The sequence below is a fragment of the Lissotriton vulgaris genome, chromosome 10 (genome assembly GCF_964263255.1).
Source record: "Lissotriton vulgaris chromosome 10, aLisVul1.2, whole genome shotgun sequence".
Taxonomy (NCBI): Eukaryota; Metazoa; Chordata; class Amphibia; order Caudata; family Salamandridae; genus Lissotriton; species Lissotriton vulgaris.
The window spans coordinates 461,248,698-461,275,980 of record NC_141698.1 but is presented as its reverse complement, the minus strand read 5'-3'; the positions used below and the strand labels follow the sequence as shown (position 1 = coordinate 461,275,980).

General features: G+C 47.5%; 1 protein-coding gene across 2 annotated transcripts in view; it reads left to right on the top strand.

Annotated features, from left to right (window-relative positions):
* Positions 1-27,283, top strand: part of SEPTIN12 (septin 12) — a 494,943-nt gene that overhangs the window by 238,444 nt on the left and 229,216 nt on the right. For both annotated transcript variants that reach the window (XM_086941325.1, XM_086941326.1), the window contains exon 5: positions 15,210-15,347. In XM_086941325.1, coding sequence (XP_086797451.1) covers positions 15,210-15,347 — 138 coding nt within the window. The remainder of the gene's footprint in view (positions 1-15,209; positions 15,348-27,283) is intronic.

Below are 27,283 nucleotides of genomic sequence, written 5' to 3'. Positions count from 1 at the left end.
CAATCCAGCTGACTGGGGATGATTGGCGCTGTGGAATTTTTGATTTATTCCAAGGCCCTTACACACACTCTTCATCACACTTCCAACAAACTCACTTCCGTTATCTGACCACACGACTCTAGGCATTCCATACCGAGGAAAATATTCCTTCAGTAAGATTTTCGCAGTAGACAAAGCAGTATTGTCTTTGAGAGGATAGGCCTCGATCCATCGGGAGAATGCGCAAACCACAACCAAAACGTATTTCAGATTATTGCATCGCTCCATATGGATGAAGTCCAATTGAATCACCTCAAAGGGATACGAAGGGGGAGCAAAACTGCCAGGAGGAGTTGGGGTTCCTTTGCCAGGATTGTACATCATACACACCATACAATTCTTCACCAATCGTTCAGCACATTTCGTAATTCCATCATTCTTCCACACAGGCGACAATAATTTACAAATGCCTTTCACGCTAATATGCGCTAACCCATGTGCCATTGTCACAACGGCCAGCACATACGCATCAGGCAACAACCATCTTTTCTGGTCCGACAAATCAATCCAACAACCACTCGCATCCAACTTTCCCGTACTTTCTTTCCACCTCGCCTTTTCAGTCTCGGTGGCCTCATTCTGAATTTCTTTCACACTTTCGATGGTGTCTTCACACATACTCGATTCCGTGGGCCACCTAACCGAACTCGTCACATACATTCGAGTGCTAAGGTTCCGGGCAGTCTCCTTAGCAATCTCGTCTGCAAACGCGTTACCACGACCAACATCATCCGTCACTTTACGATGCGCACTACATTTAACAATCGCAACTTGCGTAGGCAAAGTCAATGCATCCAAAAGATCATTCACAAGCTGGCCATGCTGAATCTTCGTACCGTGCGACGTCAAGAAACCTCTCTCTCGCCACAATCGTCCAAAACTATGCGCTACACCAAAAGCGTATTGGCTGTCGGTGTACACATTCACACGTTTACCTTTTGCTAACACGCATGCTCTAGTAAGAGCAATCAGCTCCGCAGCTTGGGCAGAATTCTGATTCAATCTTGCAGTCTCAACAACAGTATTCAATGTTACAACTGCGTAAGCCGTAGTCACATCACCATTCGGCAACTTAAAACATGACCCATCCACATACAGAGTGCCATCCGGATCTTCCAATGGGGTGTTTTTAAGGTCCACTCGACCTTTTGTTTCCTCTTCAGTCCTCAAGTAGCAGTCGTGTTCTGCTACTTCATCTGACTCTGCACTAATTGGTAACAAAGTTGCCGGATTTAAAACATTACAACGTTTTATCTGAATATGGCTTGCCAATAACGTCAACTCGTACCCAGACAACCTCGCACTCGTCAAGTGCTGAGTTTTCGTACGATTTAAAAGAGTATCGACTGCATGCGGAACCATTACCGTAAGCATATTATCCATGACCAATCCTGCTGATTGTCGGATGGAGACCGCAGCTGCCGCTGTTGCTCGTAAACAACTCGGCAATGCTCTAGCTACTGGGTCCAAGGTCGAGGAAAAATATGCACATGGACGCTGCTTACCACCAAAAGGCTGCGTTAAGACACTCAAAGCACAACCTTCCTTCTCGTGAACATATAGCGTAAACGGCTTGCTATAGTCAGGAGTACCTAACACAGGAGCCGAACACAATGAATCACGTAGTTCAGAAAAACTTTTCTGACATTCTTCCGTCCATGGTAAAGGAGTTGGAACATCCTTGCACGTAAGAGCCACCAATGGTTTCGCTAGCAATGAAAAATTAGGAATCCATTGCCTGCAGTACGACGTGATACCTAGAAAGGCACGCACGTCTCTTTGGGTTTTTGGCACAGCCATTCGCGCAATCGCTGCAATTCTTTCTGGGGTCAACCTCCTTCCCTCCTTTGACAATAAGTGACCTAGGTAGGTTACTTCTTGACAACAATATTGGAGTTTAGAAGGGGACACCTTATGATTTAGCTCACAGAGATGTTGCAGCAATGATACCGTAGCTATTTTACAAATGTCCTGAGTATCGGCAGCCACCAATAGGTCATCGACGTATTGGATCAAGGCCGCACCAACCGGCAACCGAAACGCATCCAGTTGACCCTTCAAGGCTTGACTGTAAATCGATGGGCTTTCACAGTAGCCCTGAGGAGCGCGTTTGAACCGGAAGCTTCGTCCACCGAGAGAGAAACCGAAAAGGTCCCTGCTCTCTTCGGCAATCGGGATGCTGAAAAACGCATTTTTCAAATCAATCACCGAAAACCATGATGCAGTGGCTGGAATCAGAGTCAGGAGCGCCGTGATGTCAGGCACAACAGGAAATTGAGGAACCACAATTTTATTCACCTCCCGTAAATCGATAACAAAACGATAAACAGGCGGTTTTGTAGGATCTGTGCGTTTAAGAATAGGCAGTACAGGACTGTTGCACACGTTTCCCCGAGTCTCTTCAATAACATCTTTCTCGATCAAATCATAGATGATCGCCAACAGTGCTCGTTCACCATCAAGGGAGATACGATACTGGGGAATACGTGGCAATCGCACATTAGCTTTCAACTGAACAACATAAGGGGAGATATCAAGTAGGCCCACGTCATTTGGACCCGTCGCCCACAAAGACGCAGGAAGAGAACTCAATTCCGGTGGAAGCTCATCAAGAGACAAGTACATAGGAGAGACAACCCTCTCTCCTAACGTAAGCTTTACACCCGCAGGAGAACAATACAAAGTTGCGTACAAACGTTTAAGTAAATCCAGGCCCAAGAGATTCTCGCCACAACCCGTGGTTAAAATCAACGGAGCTTCTAGCTCACGTGGCCCAATTTGAAGGGGCAAAGGGCGTGAAACTGGATTGCTAACGGGGGCGCCAGAGAATCCAACGGAAACATTTGTTAAGCCGGACAAAGGTGCGCCAGGGAGTTTCGAACGCATGATAGAACTTTTCGCTGCACCAGTGTCCAACAGAAAAGGCTCAACGACGCCCGATGTAGCAACTGCGACGTAAGGCCCTCTCTGATCAACCGGAACTGATACCACTCCCTCTCCTTGCCTTTGGCTGTCCTAGTAATTACTGTCGTCAGTTCCCTGATCGACATAATAATCGTCTACATTGTACTGCGCAGATCGTCCTTGCGATGATCCACGTTGATCGAAACAATTATTAGAATTGGATGAGTTGTCTGAGCGATCGTTCTGAGCACCACGACCTCTACCACGTGACGCCTGTTGCGAACCACCACGACCTCCTTTAGACGAATTACCACTATTACGTTCGTTTAAAACAGGGCAGTTAAATTTAATGTGTCCCTCCTGTCTACAATAAGCACATTGATTGTACCCTAACGATGATCTTTGGGAGGAGGAATCATTACGCGGCTGCAACCGATTCGATTGCGACTGCGATCGATTCTGTTGTGAATTGTTCTGATTTGGCCGCGGAGGATACGCTTGTTGCAACAACACTTTAGTTTTCAGCTCTTTCGTCTTTTTGTCAGCACGGTCATTCTCTTCTTTTTCTCTATTTTCATAATATTGTGCCGTAGCCAATATCTGAGCTGAGGTGGAAACGGCCCATGCACTTTCCGAATTCTTCAATTTATTGCTCAAGTCGGGCAATAAGTTCGACACAAATTTATCCACAAACAACCTCTGTCCACCCTCAGTACCCATATCCTGTCCACTATGGTCAATGAATGCTTCCTCAAACCTCGTAAAGAAGTCGGAAACACTCTCATCTTTCTTTTGTTTACAAGCTGATAATTTGTCCCAGTTTACCTTCATAGCTGGCATAAGAGTTTTCATTAACGTAATAATTCGCTGAGGAAGAGCAGCAATCAACTGGTCGGGTTTAGTAGCAGCCACTTGTCCAGCATCTGCCGCTAAAATGGCAGCCCAATCACCACCTAATTCATTTGCGTGATCTTGTTGACGAATCTTAGCCCATACCGGTTGTGGTACGACATTGCCGAACAACATGTCAATATCAGCAAGATTCATTACTGTAGCATCTACAAGCTGCGATAATTCCTTGTAATACCCAGTAGGATTTTTGCGTGGATCAGGCAAAGATTGCTTCACCTGTAGCACTTCCGAACGTTTCCATGGGAGATGTATCCACACTTTCTGGAAATGCGCCACTACCGGAGGATTAGCATTAGCATCAGCTGGTATCCAAACCGGCGGAACTTCGCGCATAGGATATTGACCAGATTCGTCTGGTTGTGGTTCAAGATCCTCAACAAACAATGCATGAGGTATCGGAGCGGGGCGAAGAGATAACAACCGCTCAACAGCACGTCGAACATTAGTATCTACTATCAGTCCATGTGAAAACTGGAGCTGAAGCTCAGACAGGGCGGTCAGCACCTCGTCAGGCGCATCGGCCGCTATCTGATCATGAAGGAACTTACACATTTCATCAAACACGTATCTCTGGGTTGGTATATTGAATTGACAAAACGTTTCGAGGACAACACGTGGCGGATTTCTCTGCGGATTTACCATCCAACCCATTGCCATATTATATAGCGCAACGCGTTCTCTGTTTCCAGGAAGCTGACTTCGTCTCTGGGGACCATCGGAACCAGCGGACCCATGAACAGGTCCGAGCGAATGAAAGAAGCTAGCCGCAAGAGGAGAATTGCGGCTACGGGTAGAGGGAGAAGAATAAGACACAGGGCTAACAAGAGAAGGAGTAGAAACAGTAGCGACAGCAGGGGTTAACAAAACAGGAGCAGCAGCGGGAGCAGGAGTATGAGGAAGCGGAGGAGCAGTAGGGATAGAAGCAGACAAAGGAGCAGGAACAGTCGGAAGAACGGGTGCAGGTTGAGGAACAGGTGGAGGAGGAATAGGTGGGAGAACAGGTACGGCAGGGGCCACAGGAGCTGCGGTACCCTGTACGTACGGTGGTGGCGACTTCATAAGATAGGACATTAAAGGATCCTCAACTGCCTCTTCCTTCTTATCCGACTCCGTAGGCAAGGCAGGATAACATTTATCTATGGTCATACGCTGTAGTCTCTCAAACACTTCCTTATCCTTATCCTCCTTATCACGCTGGAACTGCTCAGCTTTCTTCACTATGGTAGCAACATTATCTCGCTGATTACGTTTATTCTGTCTGATTTCTTTCTGTCGGGCTTCTTTGCGCCACAACCGAAAGGCATCAAACATGGCCGGCCTTGATTTTCTTTCGAACAATTTCATTTCTAGATTATCTAAGATTGACGCCTCGAAGCTACCGTGAGGTGGCCAACGAAGGTCACCGTCCTTCTTTGTATATTTAATCCAATAATCGTTAAAGGTAATCGGGCCTAGCCCATGTTTGCTATATAGATCATAAGTAGGAGTTCCAACCGGAGGTATCGGACACGAGTCCTCCAGTCGGGAATCCGCACCACAGGGTCTGAAACAACTAAACAGAGTACTGCGACCAGGCATCTTGCACACTAGCCGAGTTTCACAAACTTCAAGGGTTACGGGATTTACCAAGTCCCAGCAAAGAACAAAACCCTCGGTCTTTGGCGGCTGCAGTCGTCAAACAACACAACAAAGTACGCTAGGAAAAAGTGTCACCGACAAAAACACTCACACAGCGTGTACAAAAAACACTCGCTAAAGTGTCAACAACCAAGAGCTATGGGAGCGACCCACAAATACTTAACTCAAAAATCGATGGCGTCACCAGGAAGGCCCGTCAATCGTCTCGCTATACCAAGGTCTACGCCAGGCGCCAAAACAGGTCTACAGTCAGGGCAGCAGTCCGTCGCAGCCGTCCGGAGGCGGGAATCTTCGCGGGAAAAGTCTTCGGGCCACTTATTTCGACAACTGGATCGATGAAGCGGAGTGCACCTTCCCTCGGAGATTTCACACGAAGTTCCTCACGATCGTCGGGCTTGGACCGGTACCACTGATGCAGCCCCACGTTGGGCGCCAACTGAAGGACTAGGTTTTGTAAGACCCAGCGGTGCCAGGGCACAACACCTGAAACCTTCGTGGGTAACCTGCTCCGGCGTACAAGTCACAGAGACACGGGACACTTCCTTCGGCGTCAAAGATTCAAGGTTTATTTGCTGCAGGGAACACAGAGATCACGACAAGTACACAACGTGCAACTTGGGGAGACTGCTTCAAATTGGTTCTGTAGATCGCTCCTTTTATACAGTTTTTACCCATAGGAGAATATTGAACACAAAAGTTTACAACCCGGTTCCCACAATTATCCCTCAGAGGGGTCGCTTTGGTCATTTTGAAACACATGAGGTCCGGAACATAAGTGCGGAAACATTTGGTGGTTCCCAACTGTAAAAACCCATCTTCCCACCATTAGCAAATTCCAATCAGCAGTAAAAACAGATCGAGAATAGGAACAAGGACAGGTGTAGAGGAAGACGGAGACAGTGGGGAGATCGGAAAGGGTGTAAAAGGGGTGGTAACGGGAAACACGAGCTGCAGGCATCAAAGGGACGTGCCTAATGAGATGCACGGCTGAGACAATAAGCCCGTGTGGCAGGATGAGCCTCAAGCGGCGCCATCTGCCTTACAGTAGCATCCCCCTCGTCATAAAGACACTTACAAAGAACATGTGTCTTCCGCAAATATCTTGGGAGTCCCAGGGTCGCGAAGCGGGCAACGTCCGTTCGCTGGCTACTTGAGGGCAAGAGACAAAATGGATGCCATATCTAAGATGGAACCCGTGGGTACAGATGAAAAACCCACATAACAAACGAACGGTTTAAGCTAGCACAGCGAAACTGCGCAAACTTACTAAACTCGTCATTTGCGGTTCATAGATACCAGACTCGACCATATTCGTACGAGTCAGAAGCATCACTTACAATTGTCACGGAACCTCATCTTCTCGATGGGTAGCCAGTCGAGGTTCCAAAGGTGGGGGGTGATGTGGGATCGTTTGGGGAGGTCTATGATGAGTCTGGCTGTGGTGTTCTGTCTGGTCTAAAGTCTTCTCTGGAGCTGGGAGAAGATCACAGCGTAGATGGTGTTTCTGTAGTCAAGGCGGTTGGTAATTGGGGCCTGTGTGACGGTCTTCCTGGTGGTGATTGGGAGACATCTGAAGAGCCTGTGAAGCATGCGAAAGAAGGAGCCCGAAACAGTGTTGATTTGTCATTTCATGGACAGTTGGCTGTCGAGCATGATTGCCAGGAAGTGTGCATGGTCTGTTGGAGTGGGTGTTGGTCTTAGTTCAGCTGGCCACTAGCTGTGATCCTATGTGGAGTTGTCCTTCCCAAAGATCGGAACTTCTGTTTTGTCGGAGTTGAGTTTGAGGCAGTTGTCTCATTCATTTGGCTATGTTGGAGCTAAATAAAATAGTCACAGACACTGGTGAATTTCAAAGGCAGCTTTATGCATGTACACAGGGACAGCTAGCTTGGTGACCAAGTGTCCAAATTGCAGACGTTAATTGCAGTTTTTTAGTCATGCAAACCACAAAAAGGCATTTTGGGACATGTCCAATAAAATCACATGTACAAGAGTATTTCTTGCAACTATGGTCCAGTACATCCTATGTCCATCTGCAGGCAGTCCAGGTTACACAATTAATAGATGCAGAGCCAATCAGAAGAAGCTAATAATGTGTGCCACCTGTATGATGCAGTGTGGAGGTGCTCGTCATCCCCATGTGTCCAAATTGGGACACTTGGGTTTTTCCAAACCTAAGCAATGCAGTAACTAAGCATAGGTAAACACTTTGTCTCTTCCATATATGGTATGGTAACAGTTCCTGGTTGCTGGGCTAGCATGCAGTTGCAAGTCACGGGTGATGTCTTTGAGTGAGCCTTGCATTGTGTTACAACGTATTAAATTCAACACAGTATGTTAGTTTACCAAGGGTCAAGCATTCTGCTTTGCATGTTCTACAGACCTCATCAGCACTGAATATTATATGATGCTCAAACGAAGAAAAGGACAATCAGAGAAAATGGATTCCACATCCCCCCCCCTCTGATAATGATTCCTCCTACACTTCCTATCTTCTTTCCTCCATGTCTGTTCCTTCTTCTTCCTTCCCTGTGTGTGATTGAGGTATTGTGCACTGTGCATAGAGGTTCTCCCCAGTACACGTTTGAACTTAAGAGTCTCCTCAGGTGTTCACCATCCCCATGGTGTGCAGCGCTCTTAGACTTGCTGCCCCCAAGTCCTCTGCCCTCTTGTCCCTAGGTGAGTGCCAAGTCCTGGGGTCATATTCAGTCATTCTTTTACCCTTAATGTTGGGTTCATGTCCATGCATGGGGTTATCTTTAGTGCAACATGCCCAGGGCCATGAAAGTCTACAACCGCCCAAATGAAGATGCCCCACCCTTCCCTGGGCTCTCTATTCATATTAATATGTCGTGCACAGTGCAGAGTATAGTCCCGACCATAGTGCTACACACATAATTGAGCATCGGTATTACATTGTTGCTCTATTTGTCCTGTGCACCTATTGGCAGGTGTGTGTGTGTGTACCTTCCATCAGTGTTTGGTTGTAAATGTTATGTCTGGCATATGGGGCTGTTCTACGCCAGACAGTCAAACACAGAAAAGGACAAGCAGAGGAAATTGATTCCACAGCCACGACAGTTATGGCTTTGCAAAAGTTGGTTTTGGCATTGGCGTGGCCCACTGTAAGCGAATGAAAGAGTTATGTTTTGTCAGCTTAGGAAATTAGGTTGAGTCCATGGGATCTGACAACGCCTGCGGTTGGGGCAGTTGTCATGCAATTGTTGAACTAGGTGGGGCTGGGGGATCATCCTTGGGGTACGCCGCAGATGATATATTTGGGCACAGAGGTGTAAGGAGGCAGTTGGGTGCTCTGTGTGCGACTGGTCAGGAAAGAGGTGATCCACAAGGGCTTTTTGCTGTATGCTGATGTTGGAGAGTCTGTTGATGAAGGTGTGGTGGTAGACAGTGTTTAAATGCAGCAGAGAGGTGGAGGAGGATCAAGGGCATGGTTTCTCTGTGGTCGTGGAGGGTTCTGATGTCTGTGGCAGTGATCAGAGCTGTCTCTGTGCTGTGATTTGCCTGGAATCCTGATTGTGAGGCATCGAGTAGATGTTTTTCTTCTAGGTATTTGGTGAGTTGTTGGCTGAAGCCTTTCTCTAGTACTTTGGCTGGGTAGGGGAGAAGGGAGATTGATCAGGAATTTTTTAGGTCTCTGGGGTCGGCTAAGGTTTTTTTTAGGAGGGGTTTAACCTCTGCTTGCTTCCATTTGTTTGGATGTTTGCTGTGGTAATGGCGCTGTTGAGAATGGGCTAAGCTCTGTGCTGATAGGGTTGGTTCTGATGTTGGAGAGGTGGTGTGCAATGGTCGGTGGGTGCACCAGAGTGGATGGACCACATGATGGCTGTGGTGGTCTGGGTGGTGAAAAGGGACCAGGTGGATATTGTTTGGCTAGTGTTTGCTGATTGGCTGAAGTTGTCCAGGCTGAGAGTGGTGGGTTGGGGATTGAGGTTGTTGTAAATGGTGGCGATCATGTTATGGAAGTTGTCCAAGAGGGTGTTGCAAAGTTTCTGGGAGGGGTGAATGGTGTTCTCTGTGGCAGTCGGGTTGGAGAATTCTTTGACTATTTTAATGCTTTATGTAAGACATCTTTCTGCGGCTCATCTCCACCCCGAGCACACTTCTTAAATAATTTCTGCCGAACTCACCAATATGATTTTCCACTTAACTCACCAACCTCCTCTTTCAACCTATACACCTACCCAGTTCCCTTCTACACTCAGTCACTTCAAAGCCCACACTTCCATACACACCTTCACCCCAGCCACCTACTTAAGACTCTCACCTATCCTATAAAACTTTTAAGAATCTCTTGTATATAATATATTTCTTGCTGCTGACTTTTTTTTAGCACTTAATTAACTATGATTTTTATAAAAATATTGGAACTGTATATTTTCCTTTTGAGTGGAAGAAAGCCTTTGTTCTACCTTTGCTGAAGAAAATTATTTGGATTCTCAAGAGCCTAGTAGCTACAGGCCTATCTCTAGCCTGCCTTTTCTACCTAAACTATTAGAGAAGGCTTTGAACATTGAGCTTATGTCATTTATTGACAATGACAGCTTTCTGGATGTCACACAATATGGTTTTAGAAAAACACAGTTCTGAGACAGCGCTGATAGCCGCTTCAGAGGAACTGAGGCTCATTCAAGTTTGACCAACTAGCTGACCAAGGAATAAGCGTCCTTGCGCTCAAGTTAATAACATATATTTTTTAACGGATAGTGTGAGAAGTTAGCCTGGCATATGATGTCCACTAGTTCTAGTGGGCACCTTGCACCAGTCGAAATCGACCCTTATTGATGGTGGTTATAAAGTCAACCTTATAGACAAGCTATCTTAGTGGTAGCATGGACCAGCAGTCTTAGGCTAAGACTTCAGAGAGCATATTAAGCTGATTGTTTTACCATAGGTAACCCCTTGAATACCAAATGAAAGGACACCACACAAGGTATATATCAAATATATATGTATTTATTCTAAACACAACCCCTCTGGACTCTTTATGAGGTCAGAGGCAAATGTACATTGCAAGTTACTTAATTAGCATACGATAAGTTGCACAAATACAGTTTAACTCTAGGAGCGTCTAAAACCATATACTAAAATAGTGGTATAAACACCACGACAGAAATAGAAAGTGGGCCTAGGGAATCGCTGGGGCTACTCTAAACAACCAAGGGTTAGGAAGGAGGCCCACGGGAGACGCGTGCAGTGTCTAAACACAGCCGCGGGTTACCATTGACTTTCTATGGGAAACGTAGAAGTTGCAAACTTACAGTTTAAGGACACTTCCGGATGGACTACGATGAAACCCCTTTAGTCTAGGACACTTCGAGAGGCAAGACCCACGGGAGCACCGGAGTACTCGTGCTACCTCACCCAGAAAAGCCAGGCGCATAGGTGCCTTTTGGTGTCTGGTTTCGTCGTCGTTTTCAATGGAGATCTGCAAAGAAGTGCTGCAGGCGACCAGAGGAAAAATGTCTGGTGGATCCAAGGGTGGATCGAAGATCTGAAGAACCTGAAAGCAGAGGGGACAGAGTCTGGGTCACTAGCCAGTGACCAGGAAGGAACCAGGCGATGTTGGGTGATTCCAGGTGATTCCAGGTGAAGAAGTAAAGCTTGTCTCTGCAGCCACGAGGACCAGGAGGCATCGACGATGACCAGGAGCTGAATTCGAACTGTCCCACGAAGGATCTAGTTGACTGCGGTGTCGGTATCCGGATTGGACCCAACAAGCCTTGGCAAACGCAATCCATGCAGGAGATGTAGATTGGCTTCGGTGCAGACCAGCAAGGTCTGGGGCACCTTTCCTTTGCAGGGAAGCTGGAGCAAGCCTGGAGCAACCAGGAAAGCAGTTTGAGTTCACAAGAAAATCTTCAGGGGGCTCACTAGCCAACGGACTAGGAACCGGAAAGACGCGTCAAGCTGAAATGCAAGAGCAGGCCCCACACGGCACTCGTGGAGTGTGGAGGGCTGAGCTTCGGTGCAAATAGTGCTCGGGTCTGGGGCTTCTCGTACCCCAATGCACAACTGCGAGGGTACCTCAGAAGTCGAGCAGTTAGCAAAAGGCAGGATGTCCAGGAGTTCCAGTCCCTCGTCTCTCGTGTCCGCCCCTGGCCTCAGCTTTGCTGGAGTCGTACAGCAGAGTCAGAGATGTCTGGAAATCCGTGCCCTGTGTCGCAGAGTCTTCGGGTTCCGGCGGGAGACTCGACAATGCAGACCGGCAAGTTACTGGTGGTGCCTGTTTGAACAGGGTGGTCACTCCTTGACCACAAGGGAGATGTCTTCCGTCTTCCAGTCGAAATGGAACGTCGAAGGTCCAGGATTCTGCTGCAAAGTTTCGTCCAGGGTAATCTAAAGTCCTGGGGACCCAGCTCCTATACTTATACCAAGTTAAGGGGGGGGGGGGGGGGATTACCTGATAGGTCCCTCCTATGGGTGGACCTGAGAAGGGGGTGGTTACACCCCTTTCCCTTTGTCCAGTTTCGCGCCAGAGCGGGGCTGGAGTGCCCCAGCAACTGGTTTGAACCGGGCTATGCATGGAGCACCTAGTGCGCCCCAGGCAGTGTCTGGAAAATGCATTCTGAATGCAGCCCTCCCAGCCCCAATACACTAAAACCTGTCTGGGTTGATGCTGGCACCTCCCCTGACAGAAAACCTATTTCCAGGCCTCCCCTGCCGGAGTTTCGTCCAGCAGCAGGAGGTCAGACTCGTGTCTGTGGCAGCAGCATACATTTTGTGATAATGAGGCTCTGTTTAACTTTAACTGGGTGGTACAGCACTTACATGTCTTCTCCCTCTAGAAGGGTGGAATCCTACCCCCGCCACCAGAACTGGTGGGGGGGAGGGGGGCAGTATTCCAAAGTGTTTGACACCTTACACGACATGTTTTGATAAAGCCAAACCAAAGTTAGCATTAACCGCGAGGATTATAATGCACTTAAGAGTATATGGTATGGCCATATCATAGAACAGCTACAAGGAGGTGGTTCCGAAACCTGCAGAGGGGCTCAGCTCATGCTAGGGCATCCTCTCACATAAAACCAAGCACTCTGCCTCCAGGATTGATAAGGCCTGCCATAGGAGTGACTTACAGGTTACTATGTGTCTATATATAAAGGTGGGTATAGGTATACTATATCCCAGTAAGGGGTGATTACACCACCTTACCCAGGCTGTGTGAAGAGACCTGTGGTGTCAGTTTGGAGGCCCAACCAGGGGTGGCATAATACATGCTGCAGCCCCTGGTAGGCCTTGGGTGCACCTGTGCCCTGGGTACCTATGGTACACTATATAGGGACTCACATGTGGAGTAGTGTGGCTCACTGGTTAGAGGCGGCAGACCCGGAAGCAGAGATCGGCCCGGGACCAGGGTTCAATTCCCGACGCGGCAGGGACGTGGACCAGTGTCAGCGGACTCGATAATTCTCGCCTCGGTGCCTACTCTAACCAGGGGTCCCACTCGGCAACTCTGGGCATTAGCTTGCCTAATCTCCACAACGGCCCCATCCACGCCGGGGATGCCTGGCTCCACCTTGGGGATACCCAGGAGGGACCATCCCACAGGGAAAGACAGGACGGGTTCCACAGCGGTATACAGCACCAGGACGCCGCTCGGCAACAGTGCGCTTTACAAGTATACATTACATTACATTACATTACAAGGGTGACCCAGCAACCAATCTGGCATGTACCTAAAGTACATGGTATCAATTTAGAGAGAGAACAGCTAGGCTGTGGTCCTGATTAGCAGGGCCACAGCCAGTCTAAAGTCGAAAAACCAGAAAATTACAGCAAAAAGTGGGGGTGACCATAGGAAGCAGACCCTCCTCTCCTACAGATATGTTGCTAAGGACTATTTCATCTCTGAACAGTTTTATCTACCATGTGGGGTACCGAGGGCTCCGCATTGAGTCCTACTCTTTTTAATCTGTATGTTACCCCACTGGCAAGACTAATAAAATCTTTTGGATTCTCAGTGGTTTCTTACGCCGAAGATACCCAAATAGTGGTATCCATTTCAAGTAACCCAGAGGACACTGCTCAAAAGTTCAGCTTTTGTATGTCCCAGGTAAATTGCTTGATTAGATTAAACAGTAATGTAATTCTGATTCCTTCCCTACTATATACCACATGCCTCACCAGTTTTCTTACACCTCTCATAATCCCCCATTACCTAACATCTCAACAGTGCCTTTCTCCACCGCACACCTTGATCCTCTTCTGTACCCTCAACAGACCCAACAACACCCTGCAGACCTAAAAATAGTTCTCCTGCTGAGGCTGTTAAGACAGTGGCGGGAGCAGTGGAGGGTGAGACGGTAGTCTTGGTGATCCCTACTAGAGGTACGGACAACCTAACTGACAGTCTTAACAACCCAAACTGTACTCTGGGAGCGACGTATGATCAGCCGCTTCTATGCATTCTGCTCAATACGCAATCACTGGTTAAACACGAATACCAGATAGAATGCTTGCTGCAGCTTTCCACTCCATGTAGTTACTCTCATGTGAGTCCGTTTTTTATAGTTGCAAAATTCAAGAAAATAAAACCACAGTGGGCAGAGGCTCAATGTCTTTGCTCCATGCCTGTTCCACTTTAACAATGCACTTCGTGGATACTGCCATCTTTGCATGACACCGCTTGTCGCCATCCCAGACCCACCTTCACGTGGTGGGCTTCTCTCGCGGCTTGGCTCTGCCGCTCAAAATCCATCAAGTTTAGCCAGAAAAACAGAGAGAAGCCCATAGTATCCACTTAATGTTTGTATGTGGTTTCTCTCATCTCAGAAGGAAGAGTAGACATATAGGGTCCCTATGTTGACACCTGACTGCCCAAGTGACTTTCTCTTTCAAAATACCAAGATTACACAGAACAAACAGCCATTTATTATGAAAACCACATGGTGCAATAATTTCTATTTCGAACTCACACTCAACGTCCCTAGTTTTCATAGTGGTCAGAGAGATTGGCCTATCCTATTTAGATCTGAAGAAGAGCTGCACTGTGGTTCTCTGGATTTTAACAGTATTTGACTACTATGGCGCACAGTTCCTTTGAGATATAATTAACACATTCAGTAGATTGCATGTAACGTAGTTACTATAGGTGACTAACTTTTCTGTTTAAGTATACCATAACACGATAGGGAAGTGTCAGTAGAGAGGCCCACTTCAGTTAACAACCCTGAAATTGTTTGAAAGCGATATGCGCTCATATGGCTTCCTTATAATGCACTGCTTCCACTGAGTCTCAACCCTCTTTAATGCAGGGTTTTTAATGATTATTTCATCTTTCAGTATTTGTGTTCCCCCTGTCTCTTCTCTTCTTTCATTATGTTTTACCCATTTTGTGTCACATGTGCTTCTTCCTTCCTCCCACCGCCTTGCTTCTCTGCCACCTTTTTGCCACTTCTCTTTCCGCCTCTCTTCACAGGTGACTTGTCTCTCATTTCCACCACTGTTTTTCCACCTTGGGTACTTGTCTGTGTTTGTTCGCCCCCACTTTCTTGTGTCACTTATCTCCCTTGTTTCTTCACTGTCTGACACTCATTTGTGTTAGTCCTTTTCTGCCTCACTTCTTACTATTTCCCTTTTGTTACTATTTCCATAACACCCATTGTCTTTCTTTCTCCTCTATGTACATCTCTCTCTATCCTCTATCTGCTGTTTTTCTCCTGCTCCTCTTTTCACCGGTTTGACCTTTCTCGCAGCTGGGAGCCTATTATGGAGTACATCCAGGAGCAGTATGAAAAGTACCTGCGTGAGGAGATAGTCATCAATCGCAAACGTCGAATTCCTGATTCAAGGATCCACTGCTGCATCTACTTTGTGCCACCAACAGGACACTGGTGAGAATAAGCAGAGGCATTGATGCGGTCAGGGGAGCATGAACAGTACTGGTGAATTTGAGAACTAAAAAAAGGCATAGGTGATGTACAGTGATGGATTAACCAGTTGTCCTCAAATATTTATAATTAAAGAATCTACACAGAGCCAACCTTTACTACTCCATGAGTCACTAAACTTTGGAATATAGTTTGGAACACCCCTCCAATACCTTCCCATCATACCTTTAGCAAGTACTCTCAAGGGTCCCACTCACCTGCTCCACTTCCTTAATTGGTTCAATCCGGCGAGTGGGAGATGGGCCCTTGCAAAGTTCCATGCTGAGTGGTCAGGGCGGTGCAGTCTCGAATTCCAATAGCATACCCTGCTGTGGATTGTGAGGGAGCATATGGACCCTGTTTAGAACTGTTGCAAACAGGGACTACAGCCACCCGTATTTAGGCTTCAGCCCACCTCCATGCCCCTTTGCGGATGGGGGGGGAAGAGCCACACTGAAACAGTATGCCAGTAATGTATAGGAAGTTCCTTTGAGGGAAACTATTCCATGGCTGATAATATCTTTGAGTGTGATTTGTTCAGTTGAATCAATGGTGTCATTCAGTAGCCTCTTCGTGCAATGGTTTGTTTGATGTCATGTGTGGCTGTAGATGCACATGCTTATCATAAGTCCGCCGTCTAGTGTTAGGCTCAGAAGTGTGCACTTTTTGTTTTCTTTGAAGAAGTCTTTCAGGTCACGAGGTGTAGTGCCTCCTCCTCTTGTTTGCAATGCGCATAGTCCTCGACTCCATTGTCAGATTGTTTTGTCAGTCATATGGTTCTGTTGTGGACTCCTCTGCTCCGTCTCGATATTGTCAAAAAACGTGCATTTAGGCCTGTAACATCAGTATTGTTTTAGATCGCGGTTAATTATAGTTTACATTGGTCACCCGTCAACATATTCCAGCCGATCAAGGCCCTGTGGACCTTTGCCCTTCGGGGCAGATCCTTCTTTTCCAAGTTCCACCCACCTAATTACCATCTGGTGATGGAAGGGACACCTTTTTGTTTTTGCCCATAATACCATGCCAAATTTCCATACACTTACCAACATTCGGTGTGTAACATGTGCCTGTCTCTAGATTATCAGCAATCCATCTGTGAGGCGTGTAAGTGCTTCAATTAAAAAAAGACACTGCGTGATCGACATGCAAGACACCTTGAAATTTCCAGACATACAGCTTGAACTTTCCAGACATACAGTTGACAACACTCCAGACATTTTGGGATCTGAATAATACCTCCACGAGGCACACGCTCATGCCTCGGCAGTGGATGAGGGCCCCTTCTCACATGTCAACAGTTTGGGGTCCGAACTTGAAATCAAGATCATTCCACTGGGCTAAACCATGAGTACTGGGCCCCATCCATCCCAATCACAGTCTCAATAGCACATTCCAATGGGTCTGCGGTCTGGTTTAGACCGACCAAAGCTCTCACTTGGGCCGCCACTGCCTTCGGGCCATGGTCGGCATCAAACAGCTGTACTCGAAATGCCTAGCCCCGGCCCGGCGCAGAAACAACAGCATAAGGCCGGTGCCTTTCCCTGTAAAGATGCTGGAGAAAGCCATTACCACCGGGCTGACTCACTTTATTCAAAAAACACGCTCTTGGTTGCCACCCAGTTTGGCTCTGGGAGCCATCATAGCACAGACCTGGCGTTGGTAGCCTCAGAAGAGATTAGACATACCCTGGATGCTGGAGGAAACGCTGCACTAATCTTGTTAGACCTCTCCGCAGCGTTTGACACAGTGAACCACAGCCCTGAGCCCTACCCTCTTTAACCTGTATGTCACTCCTCTTGCCAAACTGATTAAATTATTTGGATTTTCAGTAGTGTCATACGCAGATGACACACAGATTATGGTGTTGATCACAGGTAACCCAGTCAGTGTGGCCTCCCGTTTTCATGACTATATGCGGGAAGTCGGTAAATGGATGGCTAGGAACTGTCTGAAACTAAACTCAGACAAAACTGAGGCTTTGTTATTCGGGAACAGCATTTATTTTTGGTCCCCTAAGTGGTGGCCTCAGGAACTAAGGAGGCTGCCCACACGGGCTGAGAAAGTAAAATATCTAGGAATATACTTTGACAACAAACTGTCTTTCGATTGACAGGTGAACTCCATCTATTCCTGTTTTTTTTTGTTCCCAACGCTCAGGAACATTATTTTATTCATCCGCTTAGATTTGCGGAAATCAGTCATTGGGCTCTCATCTTTTCCAAGTTAGATGCATTGCACTATTTCTGTGCCTCTGGAAAAAATCCCTACTCAAACTACAGATTATTCAAAATGTGGAAGCTCGGCTTCTTATGGGAATCCCTAAATATCAATCCGTTTCCCATGTCCTTCTTACACTTCACTATCTTCCGGTAAAGAAACTATGCATTGCACAGTGACAGCCCGGATTCCCTGAAGCAGTACTTCAAATGGTACACCCCAAAAAGATCTTAACGATCTACTTCCTTAGCTAACCTTGTTGTCCCTAAAGTGAGAAGAGTCACTTGAAGGGCCAGGAGCTTCATTGTCACTACTGCAAGACTCTGGAACAACCTGCCATTAGAGATGAAGAAAAAAACGATCTGCTAGCTTTCTGGAAGGTGCTAAAGACCTGCTGTTTAACAAATAGAGTCTAATAATTATTCAGCACGTATAAACTGTCTTAGGCATTTTTTCTCTCTCCTCCCTGAATCTTTAGCGCCTAGCCACCCTCGGGTAGTAGTGCTCTGTACAAATCTCAGTTTCATTTCAGATCTCAATTTAATTTCATTTCATGCTTATCCGTCATCGACCTCGAGTCGAGACTCAAAATCCCTGGCACAAAAACCTCAGCACCAAAACCATCTGCATCGAAAACTGCTTTGGAACCAAAGTCACATACTTCGGCCAAACAGAAGATCGGCTCTAAAACTGTGAAACCGGTATAACTTTGGCCAAACAGAAGATCGGCTCCAAAACTGAAACCGGTACATGAATGGTTACAAGAACACCTCGATGCAATGCAAAAACAACTGTTGATTCACCCAGACACCGATAGAATCATGGCTGAGCCGCCACAAATTAAGGAACAGACAGCAAAGAGAAAATTGACTTTTGAAGAAGCATTGGAGAGCCCCTGCCCACCAAAGCATAGAAAAGTGTGGACAAGGCCACCAGTCCACTACCCAATAGCCCACCACCACCATGGGCACACTCTCCAGCACCTTCACCTCCTGCAGATTCACACAAAGGGTTCTAGTCATTCCTTTCAGGGACATTGGTATGTGGGGATCAATACTGTATTTCCCCTCAAGACTATCTGTGGGATATATATGATGCAGACCCACCTGTAGACATGGACCTGGATTTGTATCTGGCTAAGCCTCCCCCTCCAGCTGATACTATTACATACCATGACATCAAAGGTAGAACAGCTAGTTATCATAAGGTTCAGCTCCACACAGAACCATTGGAAGTTGATTTTCGATTTGAAATACTTTTATACACTCAACGTTTGGCAGAGTATCTGCTCATGCTTAAAGGTATGGTAGACATAGCACAGATATTTTACAAGACCTAGTAAAAGCAAGGGTAATTGCCCCATGAGTGGATAAAAAATATAAGCCGTCTCATACAGGTCCAACATATATAAGAGGTCAGCTAACACCAGACTCTCTAGTGGTTGCCACAGCAAGAAAGAGAGTTAACTCACAAACGTCTGACAAGGCACCCCCACCAGACAAAGAGGCGAGGAATATAGATGCTGCAGGGAAGAGAGTGGCAACACAATCGGCCAACCATTGGTGGATAGCCAACTCCTTTGGTCTACTTTCCCGCTATGACAGGGCACACTGGGATGAAATGGAGAAGCTCCTCTGACATCTCCTGGTACAATACAAAAAAGGGCACTTGAAATAGCTTCAAAGGGTAAACAAATAGCCAGCACCTCCATCTGCTGTGTACTAGATGCACTGATACATCTCCTATAGGCATTAACATCAGTGTTCTCATGACAGGACATGCCTGGCTCAAGGTTTCAGGGGTCAAGCCAGAAGTGCAACAAAATATTCTAGCACTTCCCTTTGATGGAGAAAATCTCTTTGGGCCTCAAGTAGACACCTTATTTGAGAAAATTAATAAAGACAATGAAACTGCCAAAGACATGAGGGTGTTATAAACATATATCTAAAGAGGGAATTTTTATCGCTCCCCCTGTTGTGGAGCAGCAAAAGGTACACCTGCAGATGCTTCCTTTACATATCAGCGTCTCAAGTCACAACATACATCCCCCAGAGGATATTATAAATGGTTCTACAGAGGAAATTATTACGGAGGCAGAGGTAGAGGTAATTTCAGTCAACCATCAGCTACCGCCACAAAGCCTTGACTTACCTGCCATTCCGAAAATAACATAAAGAGAGAGAGACGGGGTGTATTTGTTCTCCCTAGCCAGAATTTTATAAACAAAAGGAATTCACTAGTGGCAGTGGGTGGTCCCTACAATGGTGGGGAGCACGTAGTGTTCTTTAAATACCCCTCACACACCAAAAGGACCCTTGGTGTCATGCTTCATCATTGGGGTCTTCGCACCCCTCGACGGGATGCGGCGTGCTGCTACCTACGACTACGCGGGAGCACTTTTTGCAATGACCATGTGAGGTGTGTGTGAGGTATTTTGGAAAAGTGAGTGAGTGGTGTGGTTTGAAGTGACTATAGTGATGGTTTAAAAAGTACCTGGCTCGTGGGGTGAACTCAAAAAATGTAATGGGCCCCCGAGCTGGCACTGTTAAAAGATTGTGTTCAGAGGTTCTTATGTAGTGCAATGTACATCACCTCTTGTGTGCGTCAACATGTTTCGGAGTGGGATCTCCTTCTTCAGGACGGGATGCACAAATCCCCACCTTACTCACGTTTTTCTACAAAAAGTATGTTCGTTACAGAAAAGTGTCCATTAAATAAAGGCTAATGTGTACCTAAACATTTGTCAATAAGGTATCTGCCATTGGCGAACCTAGAAGAAAAGGCAAAAGAAAAGTAACAGTAATATATCCTTCAAATAGCCATTTGCTATTTGTATTACTCCAGGCTCAGTGACCTAGAAAAAAGTGTGGGGGCCGCAGCTGGACCCGCTCCTTGACGGTCGCTCCCTGCCTCACTTCCCTACCTGCCAGCACCCCTCCTGCTCACCCCTCCTGCTGATTTCAGAAAGTGCTTCTTCACGCTGCACCAGACATCGCCTGCAGTTCCAGCGCCTCGACGCTGTCTTGGCGCACATTGCCTGTCCTGTGAGAGCGCCTGGTATCGTTAAGCCGATTTTGTCACTTTATGTAAATTGCGCTGCATTGAATTTAATGGTGTATGGCATTTGCGCTGCATTTATTTAAGTTTATTTGCCCCCCTTGAGTGTGTTCGTGCCCAGTTTCAGTTTCCCTACCTCCATTTGTTGTGCTCGTGGCCCGTGGCTCCTCCCCGCCTCCCAGCTACCCCTCCCACCCACTAGCCGAGTTAGAGCACTCCTCCCCTGGCTCTCTGTGACCAGCTGGACTCGCTCCTCGACGGTCGCTCCCTGCCTCACTTCCCTACCTGCCAGCACCCCTCCTGCTCACCCCTCCTGCTGATTTCAGAAAGTGCTTCTTCACGCTGCACCAGACATCGCCTGCAGTTCCAGCGCCTCGACGCTGTCTTGGCTCACATTGCCTGTCCTGTGAGAGCGCCTGGTATCGTTAAGCCGATTTTGTCACTTTATGTAAATTGTGCTGCATTGAATTTAATGGTGTATGGCATTTGCGCTGCATTTATTTAAGTTTATTTGCCCCTCTTGAGTGTGTTCGTGCCCAGTTTCAGTTTCCCTACCTCCATTTGTTGTGCTCGTGGCCCGTGGCTCCTCCCCGCCTCCCAGCTACCCCTCCCACGCTCCACCCCCCTCCACTCACCACTTAGGACAGATGAATCAACGCGCAGCGTCCACGCGCTGCGGCCGCGCCGAAGGTGCGCCAAAGGTAAGCCCGTCTACGCCCGTCCGCGCCTGGACCGCACCCAGCGCCAGACCCCCTGGCCCCCGTACCACCCACCCCACCCGCACTACATACGACGCCTCCACCCTCTTAGCCCTAAACCCCGGCCGACTCCCCAACTGCGCCCAAGCCGCTCCTGGACACACCCATGGACCCTTCACTTGCAACTCCTGCAAGTATGACGGCACCAAGACCAACTCCTCATCCACGAACACCAAACAGAGCTCCGACACTAACCACCTTAAATGCATCCTGCTCAACACCCGCTCGGTCCACAGACACGCCATCGACCTTTGGAATCTACTAGACACCATCTCTCCGGACGTCACCTTCCTAACAGAAACATGGATGAACGCCTCATCAGCCCCAGACATCACCATTGCCATCCCGGACGGCTACAAGATCATCCGTAAGGACCGCACCAAACAAACAGGAGGAGGCATCGCTGTCGTCCACAAGAATTCCATCCGCATCTCAACCAGCTCAGACGTCAACCTCGCTAGCGCCGAACACATTCACTTCCAGATCCACACCTACCCCAAGACCACACTCAGAGGCACCCTCCTCTACAGGCCTCCAGGACCCCGTGCACAATTCAGTGAAGACATCACTGACTTTATCACCCCACACGCCCTCCCCTCCGAGGACTACATTCTATTGGGAGACCTCAACTTTCACCTGGAAAAGAGCAACGACAGCAACGCCACCACCCTTCTGGACAATCTCGCCAACCTCGGACTCAAACAACTTGTTAATACCCCCACTCACTACGCAGGCCACACACTCGACCCCATCTTCACCTCCAGCAAACATATCTCCTTCAGTCACACCACAGTTCTCCATTGGACGGACCACAGCTGCGTTCACTTTTCCTACAAAAAGACCACAACCCACAACCATCCTCAACCTACTCTGCGAAGAAACTGGAACGAAATCACCATTGACCAGATCTCCTCATCGCTTCTTCAAAACCCCCCTGCCCACTCTTCGAACCCCAACCAAGCAGCCATTAACCTCACTCAATGGCTAACCAACAGCGCCGACAACCTAGCACCTTTGAAAAAACGTCAAATCAAACTAGGCAGCAAAAACGCTCCCTGGTTCAACGATGATCCTAAGAAATCCAAGAAACTCTGTCGCTCCCTTGAGAAGGCCTGGAAAAAAGACCCAAACACCAGCACCAGGGACGCCTTCAAAAACGCCACCCGTATACACCACCAACTGATTCGGACTGCCAAGAAAGCCGCATTCAAAGACCGACTAGACAACAACGCCCACAACAGCAAGGAACTATTCAACATCGTCAAAGAATTTACCAACCCCTCAGCCAACTCCAACGACATCACTCCCTCCCAAACCCTTTGCGACTCCCTAGCTTCGTTCTTCCACAACAAAATCGCAGACATCCACAACAGCTTCAACAACCAACCCGGAGACCAACCCACCCAACCTTCTGCCATACCTTCACCCCCCTTGAACACCCTTTATGACTGGAACCCAATCTCCACTGAGGACACCATCCGCCTGATGAACTCCATCCACTCAGGATCCCCCACAGACCCATGCCCTCACCACATCTTCAACAAAGCAGACTCCATTATTGCACCACACCTCCGAGACGTCATCAACTGCTCCCACAACTCCGCCACCTTCCCGGAAAGCTGGAAACACGCCGAACTCAATGCCCTTCTGAAAAAACCCACAGCTGACCCCACCGAACTCAAAAACTACCGCCCCATCTCGCTCCTTCCTTTCCCGGCCAAAGTCATCGAGAAAGCTGTCAACAACCAGCTCGCCGCCTTTCTCGAAACCAACAAATCCCTCGATTCCTCACAGTCCAGATTCAGAGCAAAACACAGCACTGAGACCGCACTCATCGCAGCTACAGACGACATTCGAACCCTACTGGACAATGAAGACACAGTCGCCCTCATCCTTCTTGACCTCTCCGCCGCCTTCGACACAGTCTGCCATAGCACCCTGCTACAACGCCTCAGAAACATCGGAATCCAAGGAAAAGCATTGGAATGGATCACCTCGTTCCTTACCGGAAGAACTCAGAAAGTCCGCCTTCCACCATTCAAATCAGAGGCCACAGAAGTCATTTGCTGCGTGCCACAAGGATCTTCACTCAGCCCCACCCTCTTCAACGTATACATGAGCCCCCTCGCGACCATCGCACGCCAACACAACCTCAACATCATCTCCTACGCTGATGATACTCAACTGATCCTCTCACTCACCAAAGACCCGAACACCGCCAAAACCAACCTACATGAAGGAATGAAAGAAGTAGCCGAGTGGATGAAGCACAGCCGCCTGAAACTGAACTCAGACAAAACAGAAGTCCTTATCTTAGGTACCTCCCCCTCCGCCTGGGATGACTCTTGGTGGCCAGAGGCCCTTGGAAAAGCACCCATCCCGACGGACCACGCAAGGAACCTGGGCGTCATCCTGGACTCCTCACTCTCGATGAACAGACAAGTCAACACCGTCTCATCATCTTGCTTCAACATTCTTCGCATGCTCAAAAAAACATTTCGCTGGATTCCCACCGAAACTAGAAAAACGGTCACCCACGCACTGGTCACGAGCCGCCTGGACTACGGAAACACCCTTTACGCCGGTACCACCGCAAAACTTCAGAAAAAACTCCAATGCATCCAGAACGCATCAGCCAGACTCATACTAGACATCCCGCGTAAAGACCACATTTCTAGTCACCTGAAAAACCTCCACTGGCTCCCCGTTAATAAGAGGATAACATTCCGCCTCCTAACCCACGCTCACAAAGCACTCTACGAACTTGGACCCGAATGCCTCAACACACAACTTTCCTTCTACATCCCCTCCCGCCAGCTACGCTCCTCCAACCAAGCCCTTGCTGCTTTACCTCGCATCAACAAAACCACCATGGGAGGAAGATCCTTCTCCTACCTGGCAGCTAAAACCTGGAACTCACTTCCCACTCACCTTCGCCTCACTCAGAACCACCTAGCATTCAGAAAGCAACTTAAAACTTGGATATTCGACCAGTAATTCCCCACCCTTCTCCAAGCGCCTTGAGACCCTCTGGGTATGTAGCGCGCTATATAAATTATCTGACTTGACTTGACTAGACTATATTGTCATCCTAATAGTGAAGGTGCGCCCTGTAAGAAAAGGGACATAGACAAGACATACAAAACATAAAACACACACTCTATTTGCTTTAACCTATGTGGTTCAGGTGACCTGGTACTGTAAGGTACTGTAAGGAGGGCGGTAAAGTTGGTTTTAAATGCCTACTTGCTGACACAGTACGGTGAGCCTTAAAACGTTGGGGAATAATGATGTCAATCTGTAAGGCAAAAGGACAACTCCGCATGCTTACTTACAGAGTTGCGAATTCTGCCTCTTGTTACCCGGGACAGTACTCACGATTGCGAGGGAAAAGTCTCCGCCTTGCTGCCCCAACGCGACTCCGATGTGAATGAGGGCTTTGTTGCGATTCGCGCCTTTTATTTCCTAGTGGCAGGCCAATTCTCTTCCAGGGGATCCTCATCAATAGTCATAAGCACTGAATATTCCCGCCCATATGCGGGACCCGGAAAACAATATAAAAATATATATGTAAAAAACACATATCTCTTTCCAAATATATGTAAATACATATATCATTTTTCTCACACCAATGCAGCTCCAAAACCAAGGCTAGACAATGTAAACACTTGTATATGTACAGCAATTAGAAAGGAAACAAAAACACATTAGGTCAAACAGTCCTTGAACTTTGTGTTTTAATGAGTAAAAACACCCATAAATTCTGTAAATTGCTCATAAAAGACATTGTCAGCCATAAGCTGCATTGAAAAGTGAATAACACAGAAACTGAAAGCATTTTCAGTTAAAAACTGGCACCGTGCCTTTAAGGCAGCCATGACCCCAGGCTTCCCATCATGCCTCAGGGGTGACAGTTAGGTCAGTTGTTCTTTCCGGCTCTTTCAGTCAGGACCCTGGTTAAACAGCTCCCACCTTTTTTTGACTTTCTGTCAAAAATACTTGGTGTCTTCCTTCAATTTTTGTCTTCACTCGACGGCTTTTAGCCTTAGAGAGCTAGTGCTGCCTTTTTTGAGCTCAAAAAAGGTAAATTTCTTGTCAAAAATGCCTTCGCTTTTTGATCCCTGCTCTTCCTGTGGGAAGAAGAAAGCTAAGACTGATACACATCCTGTGTGCATCCTCTGTCTACCTGACTCTCATTCTCCAGAAAGCTGTGATCACTGCAAGTCCTTGTCAAGTAGAACTCTCAAGGACAGAGAAAAAAATCAGGATTTATGGGCTTTCTGGAAGAGAAAGGTCTCCAAAGAGACAGAAAAAGTGGAGGGCGCGGCCGATGTAGAGAGATGTCCTGGTTTGATCTCCATTGGCATCGAAGGTTCCACCGACGACGACGACGCGTCAACTCCCCTCGATGGTGAAGACTTCAGCGTCGAGAGTCAAGGTAACTCCGCTGCCGTCAACCGGGCGACGTGCAGCGTCGAGGGAGAGGTCGATGCTAATTGTTCTAATTACCAGACGGGAAAAGGTGACCATATATGGTAAATCCGGTAACAGCCTTTGTGAAAGTTGCCGATCCCGGCTCGCCAGGTAGTGTATATGCAGCTCGATCATTTTGTGTCTGCGCAGAGCCCTGTAGGTAGCGTCCGTGCTAACGCGCATGCGCCGAAGCGATGACACATGTCTCTCACTCCGCGCATGCGCGTCCCACGGAACGCCGTTCTGCTGCGTTTTTATACATTCGCTCCTGTATTTCAGTACTGAGTATTAGCTGGCACCAGTTGAGGAATAGAAAGGCAGTTATTGTCATAAGAAGGAACGGCTGGTATTTCCTTTCACTAATTCCGTGTAAGCAACTATGGTTGCCAGTGTGTGCCGCTATTTATTTTTTCAGGCTAAATTAATTTAGTAAGTTTGATGATTTGCCTAAAGGTGACCTACCGGTCTTTATGCAAACCGGTTTTTGGTGGCACTACCCCCGTAGTTCTAGTTGTGGCGCCATAGTGGTATAGGATAGCTCCCTGGGTTCTGGTAGTGCTCCTCTGCACCTCGGGAGTCCCAAAGTCTCTCTTGTACCCGGGGACTTAAAAAATGTCAATGAAAGGAGTTCATTGTTAGGCAGGCCCCAAAGCATCTCCTGTGCTAAGAGAGGGTTGTCAATGTAGTTGCCTCCATGGGATATCATCATTGAGACCAATGATATGGGTACCCAGACGGAACACCCAGCACTGTTCCTTTCCAAACAGACTGATCTCAGACTGTAGTTGTTCTATTACTGTCCATGTCAGATCATTTACACAGTGTTGTTCATTCAGGAAATGAGTGGCCATTTTGGTAGTACTTTTCTTGCATCGCACATTACTCTTGTGTTCATTGATCCTGATCTTGACTGCTCTTGTGGTCATCCCGAGGTACTCGAGGCCGCAAGGGCAGGTGATCAGGTAAACCACGTATTTGCTGTTGCAATTTGTACATTTTCTTTGGTCCCATTTGGTCCCATTTCTAAAAGTCCGCTGTTTACTTGTCTTGGTCAGATGGCAGCTGCTGCAATTCCCGCAAGGGTGGTGCCCTTGTATGCCATGAAGTGTTGGTTGTTCTGGCTGTTTGCTTTGCGGGCGGGTATGGACTAAAATGTCATTCAAGTTCTTGCCTCGCCTGTGTGCGAAGAGAGGTTTTTAAAACTCTAGTTCAACACAGACCAATGTGAGCCAGTGCTTATTGAGGATTTTGGAGACTTCGTTAGATTGAGTACTGTATGTCGTCACACAGATTGGTATCTTCTGGTTAGTTTCCCTGTTAACACAGATATAGACAAGTACAAGTCCCAGGCATCAGATCTAAAAATCAAACTACAACAGAGACAATACCCGG